The sequence below is a fragment of the Pipistrellus kuhlii genome, unplaced genomic scaffold, assembly GCF_014108245.1.
Source record: "Pipistrellus kuhlii isolate mPipKuh1 unplaced genomic scaffold, mPipKuh1.p scaffold_m20_p_2, whole genome shotgun sequence".
NCBI lineage: Eukaryota > Metazoa > Chordata > Mammalia > Chiroptera > Vespertilionidae > Pipistrellus > Pipistrellus kuhlii.
Genome location: NW_023425515.1, coordinates 162,360,932 through 162,376,260, shown reverse-complemented (window position 1 = coordinate 162,376,260; position 15,329 = coordinate 162,360,932). Strand labels below are relative to the sequence as shown.

At 39.0% G+C, this 15,329-nt stretch overlaps 1 protein-coding gene across 2 annotated transcripts in view; it reads left to right on the top strand.

Moving 5' to 3' along the window:
- Positions 1-14,475: 14,475 nt before the first annotated feature.
- Positions 14,476-15,329, top strand: part of AGBL4 (AGBL carboxypeptidase 4) — a 915,072-nt gene continuing 914,218 nt past the window's right edge. For both annotated transcript variants that reach the window (XM_045584580.1, XM_036445875.2), the window contains exon 1: positions 14,476-14,690. In XM_045584580.1, the coding sequence (XP_045440536.1) occupies positions 14,657-14,690 (34 nt within the window). In that variant the 5' untranslated portion in view covers positions 14,476-14,656. The remainder of the gene's footprint in view (positions 14,691-15,329) is intronic.

Here is a 15,329-nt window from a genome sequence, read left to right as displayed (position 1 = left end):
ATTATTGTAGATCATGCAGGGAGAACAAAAGGTAAAATATTTAACTGCAGCAGTGTTTGACTATATTCTGTGAAGAGAGAAAACCTGAAGTCATTTTCAAGATCCACCATTTCTTACTTCTTTTCAGTTGGGTCAAATTTGAGTTCAAGTCTTTCCAGTTCCAAAATCAGTATCCTTCCCTTACACTGTGACTACGAAAACTTTAATTTTCTTTTTTGTTGTTGTTGTTGTTAAAAAAGATATTGTCTTAATACCAAATTTCTGAATATCAAATTCCTTTCCTGGATATGTGTATATTTTTGAGAGGGAAAATGGCGAGATTGTGTATCCACATGATTATCTTTAGAAAAATGTTACCTGTCTTCATATAGTTTTAAAACAAATATTATTGACTTAGTTTAATCCATTTAAATTTCTTGTGTCAATTTTAATTGTAATAGAATGTAATTGTATGTTCACTGTGTTTTTATTCTGCCACAGAAGCTAGCATTTGAGAAATGAAATTTGCCCAGGAAAGGCTGAATCAGACCTTGGAGATTTGGATACTTTGGCTTCCCTGCATCGTTAAGGTTCAGGGATATGCAGATGTAAAGCAAGTAACTTTTATTCATGACTTCCTCATGTTTTCTTCATTTCTACTCATTACAGCATGTTTATTATCAGTTTGAAACAGATTTTTCCTTTTGTATCTTGTTAGTTTTATCTTTTGAGAATTTGTTGTAAGGAAGTAAATTGTAGATTTCACTTTGATTCTGATGCCTCCCTGAACTTCAAAGGTAATATTCCCTCAGAAAGAAGATTGAATTCTAATTTTTTATCTCAGAAAATTATACAGGCAACATATTTGAAGTAGCATGATGGAAAAAATCTAAAGTAGAAATGAATGCATGAGCTCTCCTTTTAAAGAAAGTGCAGACAAGAAAGTAGAAGAAAAAAATAGGCCTATATAATGAGGACAGGCTCCCTCAAGCTTTCAATGGCCAATCTAACAAAGTAAACACATTTTTTCCTCTTCAGTTAAAAAATAGGAAATGACTGATTTTCAAGGCACAGAGAGAAAACTATTCTTACTATAGTTTTCTTCCAAAAAAGCGTGAGCTCATTTCAATTCTTTTGAAATATCTTTGAGCCCCGACAATCCTTATTGCGAGTGGCCAACCTCTGTGCCATTGGAAATACTGTGCGCTTTTTTTTTTTTTTTGCGGGGGTGGGGTGGGGGGTGATAAAAAATAAAACCAAAGAGGGGAAGTGTAACTCCTCACTTCTTAAGCATGGACTGTATCTGGTGACTTCCTCCATAGAATAAAGAACAGAAAGAGGGAAAGAGAGTAATTTTACAGTAGAGAAATCTGACAAATACTATCTCAACCATATTCAAGGACAACATTAATATCATAATCATATTGATAGTATGTACCTTTGATATGATGTGATGTAAATAGCACTTTACCTCTGTGATCATCTTCTCCCAAACCCATAAACACTGTGCAATCATGAGAAAAACATCAGGTAAATTGCAATAGAGGGGCATCCTCCAAAATACTTGAGCAATATTCCCCAAGCTATCAAGATCATCAAAAACAAGGAAAGTCTAAGAAGATGTCAAAGTGAAGACTAATGTAAGGAGATATGTCAACTAAGTGTAATGTGGTATATTGCATGGGATATTGGACATTAGGGAAAACTAAGGAGATTTGAGTAAAATTTGGATTTTAGTTCATAATATTGGTTCATTAATTCTAACAAGTGTACCATACTAATATAAGATGTTAATATTAGGGGTAACTGGGTACAGGTATATGGGAAGTCTCTATACTATCTTCTCAATTTTTCTGTAAATCTAAAACAGTTATAAATAAAATCTATTAAAAACAACCAATAAAAATGCTTGTGGAGTCATTTAAAGAGTTTTCATGGGAATTTAGGAGAAGCAATGAAGGCTACATAACAAGATCTAACATTGGTCTGATGCTTGCTGGTTTAGGAAATGCCTTAATGTCTACTATTTCATTTAATTTCTAAACAGTCTAGTGAAGTAGATACAATTAATTACTCCCATTTTACTGTTAAGAAAAGTTTGGAAAGATGAGGTGACTTTTTAGGAATCAAAAGCTGATCTGACTCTAATCCCAATGATTTTTCCATCACATCACAATTACCTCTATATTTACAATCCCCAAATGTTAGCAACAAAGCAGTCAGACATAGCACTAGGTTGTTATTGTTAGATGAACATAGCCAAATGAATAATTCCTAAAGTCTTTTCTTCTTGCCATCAAATGATGCTACCTAAGATCTTTATTTAAGCATTGGTTAGTAGCATTTTATCAGAACAAGTCAACTAATTGTATTTGACTCTGACAATAAGGTTCTGGAATGTGTTAACCTTGAAGGGAGAGTGTGATATGCATGGACAGTAGTTTGCTTCCTGTCAGATAGCTTTTATTTTTTAAGTCTGCACACTTTTGGAATATGACCTTTACTCAAGGCTACTTTAAACATCTCATTGGGTTTTTCAGAGTTTAGTGATAATAGATGGTGTTCTATACTTTGAACCAGGGAAGTGTTCAAAGACCAGCAATGTTTTAGGGATAGTTTACAAAAAATTCCAGTTGTGTTGGCCATATGATGCTGTATTGTGTGGGTACTGTTCTGTAGTGTTCCATAGTATGCCCATTCTTGCTTTTGGATTACAAACTACTTGTAGTATGGATGTGGTTTTTGTTTGTACCATTTTACCTGCTGCAAAGCAACATGTATCCTTTCTCCCTCCAAATACAGAAGACGCATGGCTCTTAAAATGGTAATTGTCGGAGCTATGAAAAAATATATATGTGAAAGTGTATCTTTTGTAATCAGTTATTGTGAGGCAGGTGGAAGTGGGGGAACTACCAGTTAAAACATCTTCCAAGATCCACATAGCAACAATAGCAGTTATTGGATATTTTTAATATAGCTATGTAAGATGAACTCACCATATAAATATCTGTCTCTAATCCCATCAGAGAATCTGGTTTATAATCATGGATCTTATTAGATGTTCTGATAGGTAGCTGGCTTGAGTCTCTGTCAGATCTTAGTTGGAGAGTAGGTGTGGCAGGTAGGTGCAGGGCACAGAGAATTTTAAAAAAAGAGAACTCCCTAATAAATGTTGTTTGTAATTTTCCATCTTGCTGAAAATTATCGTGGAAGGAAATTCTAGATTATTTTGATCACCTTTTGGTGCATTTACCAAGAGGATGTTTTTATTGATTTTTAATTTAAAAATATTTTTATTAATTTCAGAGAGGAAGGGTGAAACATCAATGATGAGAGAGAATCATTGATTGACCGCCTCCTTCATGCCCCACACTGGGGATCCAGCCTGCAACCCAGGCATGTCCTTGACCAGAATTGAACCTGGTTCATAGATTGATGCTCAGCCATTGAGCCATGGGGGCTGGGCAAGAAAGGATGGTTTTAGCACTTTTGGGCTCAAATCTTTTATAGAGCTTCAGAGTCTATACCCAACTCATTCAACCATATAGAAACCACTTTCTGCCAAAACTGGTTTGGTTCAGTGGATAGAGCCGAAAGGTCCCAGGTTCAATTCCGGTCAAGGGCATGTACCTTGGTTGTGGTAGCAACACCTGTGGGGGGTGTGCAGGAGGCAGCTGATCGATGTTTCTCTCATAGATGTTTCTACCAGTAACTATCTCTCTCCCTTCCTCTCTGTAAAAAATCAATAAAATATATTAAAAAAAAAAGAAACCACTTTCTGCTGTTATTGTCGAGTCATTCCAGATTATCTGCAGTTTCCTGAGTGTTCAAACTGTCTCTTTTACCTTCTGCTCCTCATATTCTGTTTCCTTTCCTTAAGATCGTTCTCTTCTTCCCTACGTGTCCTTCAAAACTCAATTCACATTTGACCTTACTCTAGAAAATCTCCTTTGATCATGCCCCAATTCAGCTGAAAGTTTAGGTTAGGTGTACTTTTTGTGTACTCCCCAAATACTTGTATAGAGAGTTAGCATAGCTTTCATTTATTCATTCATTTATTCAATTGTTCATTCAACTTATTTATTAAATACCAACTTAGTGCCAGAAGGTTCTTGCTGTCATATAGCTTACTGGGGAAGGGAGAGGGATAAATAAATAAGTAGGCAAATAATTAAGTATGATTTTAGATAGTAATGAAAAAAGTAGGGTTATATGATAACGAGTGAGTGAAAGTGGGAGCTGTTTTGATTTAGAGGTCAGGGAAGTTTTCTCTGAAGAGGTGACATTTGAAAAAGAGACGTGAAGGACGTGAGAGAGCAAATGATGTGAAGATACCAGGAAGAGCAATTTAAGCAGAGGGAACAATGAAGGCTGGAAAAGGAAAACAGGCTTGAGGTGCTGGAGGAACCTGGGTGGCTGGAGCACAGTGAGTCAGGTGAGATTGGAAGGGCAGGCCTAGCTAGCTCATGTTGGACAGTAAAGGCCAAGAAAAACAACAACAACTATGGACTGATGGAGCCAGGATTTGTACCTAGACATATTACACTTCAAAGTTTGTGTATATCATTGTACATCACCTCTACATATCACATTTTATAATATAATGGACAGTAAAAACTTTAGATTGTTCAAAAATATGTAACTAAGATGCATTAAAATATAAATATTAAAAAAAATTAATCATATTTATTAATTAGGAAAGAAATATATATAGTTTTAGGCCCAGTTAATATTAGCCATTGATCTATTTTGATGAACTCAGTGAAAATATAAGTTTTTATCAGACTGCACTATTCTTGAAAACAGTGCTGTGTATAAATCAGAGAACATTGCAATTCTAATTACAGATTTATATTAATGACTATGATATTCAGCTTTCTTTTTGCATATTTTATGAAAAAAGATATGACCTGGTGTTTTATTACATAGCCATACATTTCCAGATAGTTCTGGATTTGTACATTTGCATCCACAATTTTACTATGACTTTTTATTAGACACAGTTAACTTTCCATATCAATAACTTCCTCCTAAAACTAATAGAAGAGATGCTTATTAATTTGGACACACTCTATGATATGCATCCTAACAGCAATTCTGAAAATTTAGGTCCATTGGCATCATAATCTGTGAATCTCTTCTGAAACTGTCACACCATCCCTACCATGTAACTCTAGATCGCTAAGACTTTTTATTCGTTTGAGTCCTGGAAAATGATGTTCTAGGACTTTTGTTCAACATAAACATCTTCCTTGAAGAAGTCAGAAACAGCCTGACTACAGTTTCAAGCTCAGTATGTTTAGGTATTTGTCAGATCACTAAGAAAGTCTAATCTTAATGACATTGGGGGACTTAGCAAAATGGTTGTTTTAGAGTCTTTTATCTCCAAGTCTTTTGTTTTAGTTCTTAAGAAGTTTAAACCATCAAGTCATCTAATATCATTAAAATGAACTAGTTGTTCATACCTTACTTTGTCTTCTTCCAAAATATCCCATAAATAAGTACCAGTTAAGAGCATGGAAATTGGAGATCTTGATCTGTTCCTCCATTAAACCACAGAGAACTCAGTACAGCTGGTTCCTACTACATACTCTCTTGCAAGAGACATGAAGTCTGAGATATATAACCCTTTTCTCCTGATATAAATAAAGTGTTGAAAACAACCTCCCCTCCCTTGCCTGCAGGTGCCCCATTTGTGACAAGGGCAATCAGGTTTGCCACGCTTAAACCAAACTTCTCAAATTTCTTCTTGGCAGATGGTTAAGCTCTATCACTTCATGTGTTCTGGCTAATTGGTAAAATTTCCTCCCTTGCCTCCTTATTCCCCCCTATAAAGATCACAGCTAGAGAGTTGTCAAGGGTATTATGTAGCAGGCACTTGCACACTCTACTGGTGGGAGCATAAAAGAATGAGGTCTTTGGGGGAAAACAAATTGTCAACATGTTTCAAGAATCTTGAAAAGTTCATCCCCTTTGACTCAGAGACTTAATATCTAGAAGTTCAAACCAAAGATAAGATCAGAGCTGATGAGCAAAGGCATATGTTAAAGGATGTTCGCTGCAGCATTATTTATAATATTAAAAAATGTAGGCCCAGCTTGTGTAGCTCAGTGGTTGAGCATCACCCCAGGAACCAAGAGTTAATAGGCTGGATTCCTGGTCAGCACACATACCTGGGTTGTGGATTCAATCCCCAGTAGGGGGCATGCAGGAGGCAGCTGATCACTGATTCTCTTTTATCATTGATGTTTCTAACTCTCTCCCTTCCTCTCTGATAGAAATAAAAATATATTTTTAAAAATGGGACTTGTTTGACTAAAATAGCCAAGAAGAAGGAAATGGTTTAATTAGTTATGATGCATTCCTAAAATCTATATTTTGCAGCAACAGGAATAATATTTTCAAAGAATACCTTATGGCATGAGAAAATTCTCATGAAATGACATTAAGTGGAGAAACTATGGCATAAAAAATGCATGGTGTTGCCAAAGCTGGTTTGGCTCAGTGGATGGAGCGTCAGTCTGTGGACTGAGAGGTCTCAGATTCAATTCTGGTCAAGGGCATGTATATTGGTAGCAGGCAGGAGGCAGCTGTTCAATGTTTCTCTCTAATCGATGTTTCTAGCTCTCTATCCTTCTCCCTTCCTCTCTGTAAAAAAAATATCAATAAAATATATTTTTAAAAATGCATGGTGCTATATCTGAATTAAAAAATAAATTTATATATGGTTACAATGAATTCTCCACTGCAGTCACTAAATATCAAGGGCTTGGTAAAGAATGACCCTTTTTGGAGTCCCTAACCCTATTAATCTCACCCCAATGAGAAACTACACAAAAAATAGAAAGTTTCTTATGGGGATAGTTTTTCACAAGGAGTGGGAGAAATAGAGACTAGAACCCAGCATCTTTAGCAGTCCCTTTTATAGAAAAAGTGAAACTTTTCAATGAACCTTCAAAAGAGGGTGGCCTATGTGGCCTATGTGGGAATTTCCATCCTTGGGACCGTTTCCCCTTCTTAGTTTCCCTGACATTTCATCTTAACCCCATCTTTTTCCAAATCCCTGAGGCCTATGCTCTCATTCCCTGCTTTGTGAATCTACTCTTTCTTCATCTTCAAAGAAAGAAAACCTACCTCTCTGAACTTTGTGTATAATTGGTTTGGGCCAGTTTTCCCTCAGCTCCTACTCTTCTCAGTCATTGCCTATTCCTAAGAGAAGGATATCACTATTAACTTCCTCATTAGTTCACCTAAGAAGTAATTACACCTCACCAAAGATGAGGTGTGTGATGCTCATATTTCTTGGACACAATAAAAATTTTCCTTCTATTGCCATGTATTTATCTTTGCTCCTTTTAGAACAGTATCCCTTGGAATTACTGTGCTAAGAAAGCATTGGTTTGCATTTCTTTTTTTTTAAATTTTTAAATTATATTTTATTTATTTTTTTACAGAGAGGAAGGGAGAAGGATAGTAAGCCAGAAACATTGATGAGAAACATTGATCAGCTGACTCCTCCACACCTTCCACTGGGGATGTTCCCACAACCAAGGTACATGCCCTTGACCGGAATCGAACCTGGGACTTTTCAGGTTGACACTCTATCTACTGAGTCAAACTGGTTTCGGTTGGTTTGTATTTCATATCCATCCACCAGACCAGCTGTCAAATGCTCTTCCTCTTTGCTACCCAGAGTAGTGTCCATGCCAATTACATTTTCTGTAATAACATGACTTATCCTGATTAGGAGCTAATAATGGGACAGGTTTTTCAGTTTAAATTGCAACAATGTCTTTTCCACTAGACTGAGTTTCCTCAAGCCAATACCAACTCTGACTCCTCCAGATACATCCCTAACCCCACTATCATTGATACACTACTCTGTCCATCTGCCTTTATGTTATCAATATGATTTGAGAATTCAATATGGAAAAGTCTGGGAACTAATGGAATATATTAATGAAGACCATGATCTTTGGAGTAAATCAGAAGGAAACTAGAAGGGGAAAAAAATAAAGGCAGAAATGATTAAATTAAATAATTAGGCATAGACTTTGGAGTATGATTTATTTTGAATCTTAACTCTTCTACTTATTAGCTGTGTTACATCAGGCAACTTACGTACATGACTTCTCTCTGTTTCTTGGTTAGTAAAGTAGGGATAAAGTCTGTTTCAGGGAACTATTGTGAGATTGAAATAAGAATAAAACTTATTAAATAGTGACAATTGTTATAATACATTATAGGCAGTCTTAAACCTGGAATATGAAGAAAAATCATTAAGATGGTGGTGTGATTTTAAACAGAAAAACATTTCTCTTACTGTAAAATAAAATAAAAAATGTATAGCTTCATTAGTTCTTATAAAGCATACATCTTTATAACACCAAGCAGATCAACAGAACTTTTCTAGGCACTATACAGTAAAAATCCCTCCATGTGCCCTATCCTAATCACAATTTCCTACCTACCTACCATAATTTTACAGTGATCACTTCTGTGTGTTTCTTTTTGGTTGTATCATCCAAGCCTATATCTCTAAAAACTATAGTTTAGACTTGAACATTTTTAATTTAATGAAAGTTTTCACAATTGGAAAGAGAGATCTAGGAAAGTAAGTTATAACTCAGTGACAGGTGTAATTAAAATGTATACACAATGTAGAGTGATAGTACATGGTACTAGTTAAAAACATGGCATTTAGAGACAAGCTGCTTGGGCTCATGACCCAACTGTGCCAATTATTAACTCTTTGAGCTTGACTTTGTTATTCAACTTCTTTGCCCTTATTCTTCTCGTTTGTAAAATGGCAATAATACTTATTTAAGTACATGGAAGGAAATAAACAACACATTTTTTCAGAAAGTAGGAAACCAATGAACTAAATGTTCAATTCAGGAACTAAAAACTACAGACAGAGTAAACTTTAAGAAACCAGAAGAAAAAAACAACAACAAAGGCAGAATGATTAAATTAAATAATGAGGCATAAACTTCCAGCTGTTCCTCTGTAGAATTTGTTTTTCTCCTCCTGTTCATTAAATTGAGAATCCCAATGTTTAGAGAGCCTGAGGCTAGGATCAGTTTCCTGGGTCTATGACCTGTGCAGGGCCCAGACACTCCTGAGATTAATTTAATGCTCTGATGTTGCCACCTTGAAATTCTAAATGATGTTTGAACAAGAGGCCCCACATTTTCATTTTGCACTGGACCCTGTCAATTATGTACCAAGCCCTAATCTGGCTATACAACTGCCCACAACAGAGATTCATTTTCCATCTTTTCTTTAGCTAAGAATCCTTTTGTGAGCAAATTCTCAATGGGATGTAACATGTATGTACTCTTAGAAGACATTCCTGAAATACAACCAGCAAGAAGTAATGGCCAGAACTTCAGTAGTCATCTTGGACAAAGATGAAAACCATGCAAGCTAGAGTACCAAGACACACCTGGTTCGATTCCTGACACTTAGGGCATCATAACAGCCTTGAAGTATCTCCAGACTCCTTCAACTTAAGAAAAAAGAAATATTTTATTTTGTTTAAGCCACTGTATATTTTTCTCATGTGGACTTATACTGTTGATTTTGAAATTGAAATTCAAAATGGAAAAAAAGGAAATATATACAGACACAAAAGTGATTTTAAAAAGAGTAACATAAAAACGTAAAACATACATGAGATTGATATATTTCTGAAAAATATAAAGTACCAAAATTGGCTCAAGGAAAATACAAATATAAGATAGTAACCATTAAAGAACTTGAAATAAGAAAAAAATGTTCTCCCTAGAATTCTTTTGGCTTAGATGGCCTATTTTATTTTATAACACATATATTAGCATTTTAAATAAAATAGCTAAGTGAATTCAATAATGCATTAAGAAAGTAAACTGTGATAGAATAGTATTTATTCCAGAAATCCATTTGGTTCACTACATTAAAGAAGAAAAATACAAATGATTATCTTAGTAGATACAAACAAAAGTTTTAATTTAAAATTTAATATCAATTTTTAATTGAAAAATTCCTTAAAACTTTCCTCAATTTGACCAATACTTTCTTTCAAAATCTATTTTTAATGGAAAAACTTTACATGCAGTTTCTTTAATATCAGAAAAAGGCAAGAATCCCAGTGGTAAACTACTTTTTAACACAATACTAAAGGCTCTGGCCAAAGCAATAATTCAGGAAACATTAAAAGTATAGTTACCATTTTGCTGTTGATTTTTCTTAGGGGTTAAAGGAAATCTGGAACAATAAAAAAAACTATACTATATAATAAAAGGATAATATGCAAATTAACCAAACAGTGGAACAACCAGTTGCTATGACACACACCGACCACCAAGGGGCAGACTCTCAATGCAGGAGCTGCTCCTTAGTGGTCAGTATGCTTCCACGGGGGGAGTGTCACTCAGCCAGAAGCCCTGAGCTAGGCTCATGGTGAGCTCAGCAGCTGGCAGGAGTTTCTCCTGCCTCTGCAGCAGTGCTAAGGATGTCTGACTGCTGGCTTAGGATATCCTCTGAGGGCTCTTGGACTGCCAGAGTGAATAGGCTGGGCTGAGGGACCCCTGCAAGTGCATAAATTTCATGCACCGGGCCTCTGGTGTGATATGAAAGTTCAGTATATTTTACAATTATAACTTATGAAATCAATAGCATTTGTCTACATGAGCAAAGCAAGTATAAAAAAATTATTGAACATAAGATACCATTCACAGTACTATAAAAACTATGAAATATTTAAACAGTGTTGCCAGGGAAGACATCTCCAATAATGAAACATTTGGGATGAGACCTGAATGAAATCAGTCAGTGAGGGAGATATCTGAAGAAAGATCATTCTGGTCAGAGTGACTTTGCATCATTTGATTCTCTTCTTTTCAACATGAGAATATTTATCTTTGAGTTCAGTAATGCTTTAACATTTCAATACTTTATCCAGGTCAAGAAAAAATCTTCAGATAATTCTTTGATAGCCTTGGCATAAGGCAGGACATTTTCCCCCTTTTAATTTTTTTTGAAATATATTTTTTATTAATTTCAGAGAAGAAGGGAGAGAAGGAGAGAGATAGAGAGAAAATCATTGATCGGCTGCCTCCTGCAAGCCCCTACTAGGGATCAAGTTGGCAACCTGGGCATGTTCCCTTAACCTGAATCGAACCTGGGACCTTTCAGTCTACAGGCCAATGATCTATTCTTGGAGCCAAACCAGCTAGGGTGACCCCTTTTTATTCTTTAACAATCTTAAAGTCAAATAATAAAAGACTGATAACTTGTCTAGAATGCCAAACCAATATCAGCACAGTAGAAATACAAATGACAAGCTTTATTAAAGAGTAAGTATTTTCATCTCTCTTTTCTTCACCCTATACCTCATCTGGCTAACCAACACCCTCCCCCACTTTCCTTCTGCCTCATCCTTTAATACTCAGCTCAAGGGTCAATATTCCCACAAAACCTTCCCTGGTGCCCAGCAATGGCATCCCTCTTTGATGTACCTACACATTTCTGAGCATGTCTGCATCATTGTTCTTACCATAATGTTTGGAAATTAATTGTAAACTGGACTTGTATGTTTTAATCTTTTCTTCCCAATTAATTTGTAAACATCAAAGGCAAGGTTATGATGTGAATGACATGAGATAACATAGATGAATTTCTTAAGCATCATTCCAGTCTTCCCTGGGTCTGCTACTTTCTCACTGAATGACTTTGTGTACATTTCTTAAACTCATTCCAATTTCACCTTTTGTATAGGATGATAACATTAATATCAATTTTACAATGTAGCTCTGAGAATTGAATGAGTTAGTACATTTAAGAAATGCAATTATAACTTGAATGTTTCATTCCATACTGCATCTAACTCAATGCATAAAAGTAACATGAAAGGTGTTACTTTAGTGTTTACATAGGGAATGATTGAATCCTACAGGGACTATTTTGTCAGAAGGAAGGCACCCTGGCTCTGTGGCAGTGGGGAGGCTGTCAATGGAGACAAAAACCATAGGAGATCCTTGGGGAAGGCAGACCACCCAGGGACATTCTGAATGATAGCATGGGAAAACCAACTTGCGTGGCCCACGTGGGGGCAGGCATTTTTATCTCACTTCCCATGCTGTGCTATTTCACACAACAAAATGGAGGTCTCTGAAGACTCCTGCAGGAGTAAAGTCTACCCTCTCTTCTGCACTACTCCCTGAAGAGGAGCTGATGCAGAACTAAACCTAGTTCTTTCAGGGTTTGATTTTCCCAAGCATTCCATTTCCGATACCAAGGTGGCATTTATCTATCCATGTTGTCTAACAGAACCTTCTGTAGTGTCCATCTCTGTTTTTAGGGTGGGACAAAAGTAGGTTTACAGTTTTGAGGATCCAAATCAAAAAGTTTATTCTTGTATTATCATTTATTAATTATTGTATTAGTTTCCACTCAATAGTAAGCCTACCTTTGCCCCGCCTTGTATATGCTGTCCAATGCAGTAGCCACTAGCTGCATGTGGCTATTGAGTACTAGTCACATGGCTAATCTGACTTAGTAACTGATTTTTAAAATTTATTTAAGATACATTGAACAGTGCAGTTTTATACAAAAATATTTGTCCACTTTTCAAATTATCATTTGATGAGAACCTTTATGTGATGCATACACTTGTATAGAGAGTATTTAATACATAGCCTCCCAATTTTCCTGGTTCTAATCTACTCTCTACATAGCAATCAGAGTAGCTGACCAGCTCCTTGACCTGCTTAAACACCTGTCAATGGGTTTCTGCCACTTTCAGGATCAAGTACCCCATACATATTTTCTCCTTTCTCCCTGTACCTCTATTTTCTTTGCCCAGCTTCATCCTATGTGGCCTTGAAAATCAAATGCCCTTCCCTCCAGGAAGCTTTCCTTGACCATCCCTTTACCTACCCCTCTCCCCCCTCGACCAGGCTGGTTGTGTGCTCTTCCTTTGTGCTCCCACAGGCACCCATGCTTTTCCTCTACCAGAACACTGATCATATTAGGGTATAATTACCGATGAAATCTTTTCCCTTTTGGACTGTGAGGTCCTAAGAACCATGGACAGTGTTATATTCACCTCTTTATCTTCAGAATCTTCACAGTCTGTCTCAGAAGAGAGATCAAGGAATGTTTAAGCAAATCATTCTAAAATGTGTTGGCTTCTGTATTTACTGGAATTATTCTTGTCAAATCCTTTTTAACCTATCACCCCATTTATGACTTAGAGCACACTTTGTGGTTTCATGGGTTTACCTCCCAAACACATTGCCAGCACCCAAGCCTTTCCCCAGCTGCTCCTCCTCTTCTTTGCCTGGCTGACAGCTATTCATTCCTCAAGTCTCAGCTAGGGAATCCATTCCTCTCATACGTCTTCACTGATTATTCCCACCCTTCAATTTAGTTTCATCTCTATGATCCTGTAGCACCTGGAATACTACTTAGCCTCTATCAAAGCCATTATCTCTTTTCCTTTCTCCGTGAACCCTTGAGGAGTGGGGGCCTAACTAGCAAGGCACTTGATGAAAAATTAAGTGCTCAATAAAACTGGTAGGAATGTGCAGTAGTGAACTTAGGAATTGTTTTCCGTTCCACAAACATTGAGCACTTAATGTTGAGGTCTGAGTTCGAATAGAAACCTGGCTCTTCAGACTCCCTTTGTCCATCTTCCTGTATTCAATGAAGTTAATTCCTACAGCTTGTTGGAGAGTGAGAATTTTTGAGCATGCTTCCAGAGAGGCCATGGACTATGCCCCAGAAAGAGTTATCAGTGCTGACACCAGGCCAGGCCTTGAGATACAGTCTCATGGCCCCTTCCCAGCATGTAGGCCTTCTTTCAAGAACAGAGCAGGACTGACTCCTCATAGTGTGGGTGAAATTCCCAAGAGGGAGAGTAAAGTGGTGACAGCACTATGCTGAGTACAAAGATGAAGAGATGGACCCCAAGCATCAGGGGAGCTCACCATCAGCTGAGAAAAAGAGAAGTGAATACTGCATAAAACACCCGTAAGTGTCAGGACAGTGATGCCCAAGGAACATTGGACCTCTGAGTGTTTGGGCACAGAATCACTGATTCTTAGGGGGCGTTTCAGCTGAAGACATTGCCAGGCCAGGCACCTTGTGGGTCAGGAGGAAAAGCGCCTGGGAATCAAGAAGCCTTTCCCAAGCTCCCAAAGTGGAGTAGCGCCCGGAGAAAAGCCAGCCCACCCAGTCCTGTGGTCAGCACCAGGAAGCCTAGGAGGCCATGCCAGCACTTCAGGTCCTCGTGCCCCAGAGGGGGCGGCGCATGCTCAGTAGCCAGGGTGCATGGCCTAGGGAAGAACAGCAGCGGAATTCCAGCCACTAGGACGCCGGGCCTCGAGGGGGCGGGGCTTGTTGCCTCGGGGGCGGGGCCTCGGGGCTTGGGGGCGGACCTCGGGTGAGCACGGCTCCCTCCCACCCTGCCGTTCCCCTGTCAGTCCCCCATTCCCCTCCGCCTCCCGCCCCCCCCCACCCCCCTCGCCCGCCTCGCCACGCGCCTGTCACCCTGCAGTCGGAAGCCCGTTGCCCTGGCAACCGCTGCGCCGCGTCTTCCCCAGCGAGCTCCCTTTGGCCCGCAGATCCTACCGCCCGCTCCCCACTGCCCCGCGGTTTTCGGGTGGGCTCAGAGGCGGAGGGACGGCAAAAAATGGCGGAGCGGAGCCAGACGGCGCTAGAGGCAGGTCTGTGGGGGCGTTCGGCCAGGGGAAGCACCGAGGCTGCACCTCAGTCCTGGGCCCTGAGGGGACGGGGACTTGTGTGTGGCCCTGCGCCTGAGGAGGCGCCGCCGCCCTGTATGTGCTCCATGGGGCTCTGACCTCGGGATCAGGGGTCAAGGGAGGAGCCTGCCCCTGGAGCGGCCAGCGGGGACCCCGGGGTCCTGGTGGCGCTGGGGTGTACCGAGGAGTGTGCACACCCCTGAGTGAACACGGACCTAGGCAGGGCTGGGACCTCAGGGAGGGCACAGGACCTCTGGGGGCTCATCCTTGGGGTAGGCTGTGTCATGGGGAAAGGGTATACAGGACCCTATGGGGAAATGTGAGGGCCCCCCAAAGGGGCATGGTTTGGGGAGAGTGACTCTGATTCTGAGGAGGCAGGTGTACCTAAGAGGAGTGTTCCTTAATAACCAAGCAGTGCCTTGGAAGGGGGTATACACACCACTGGGTATTGGTGTTTTGAGGAAGTCTAGTGCTTGAGGGTCGCCCCTGGTCACAGAGAAAAGTAACCTCATGTGGGTACATACAAGGACAAGAGCTCCAGTCCTTCGGAACCCTGCCAGAGGAGACTGGAGCCCCCCGAGTGTGTATGGGGATCAGTGAGCT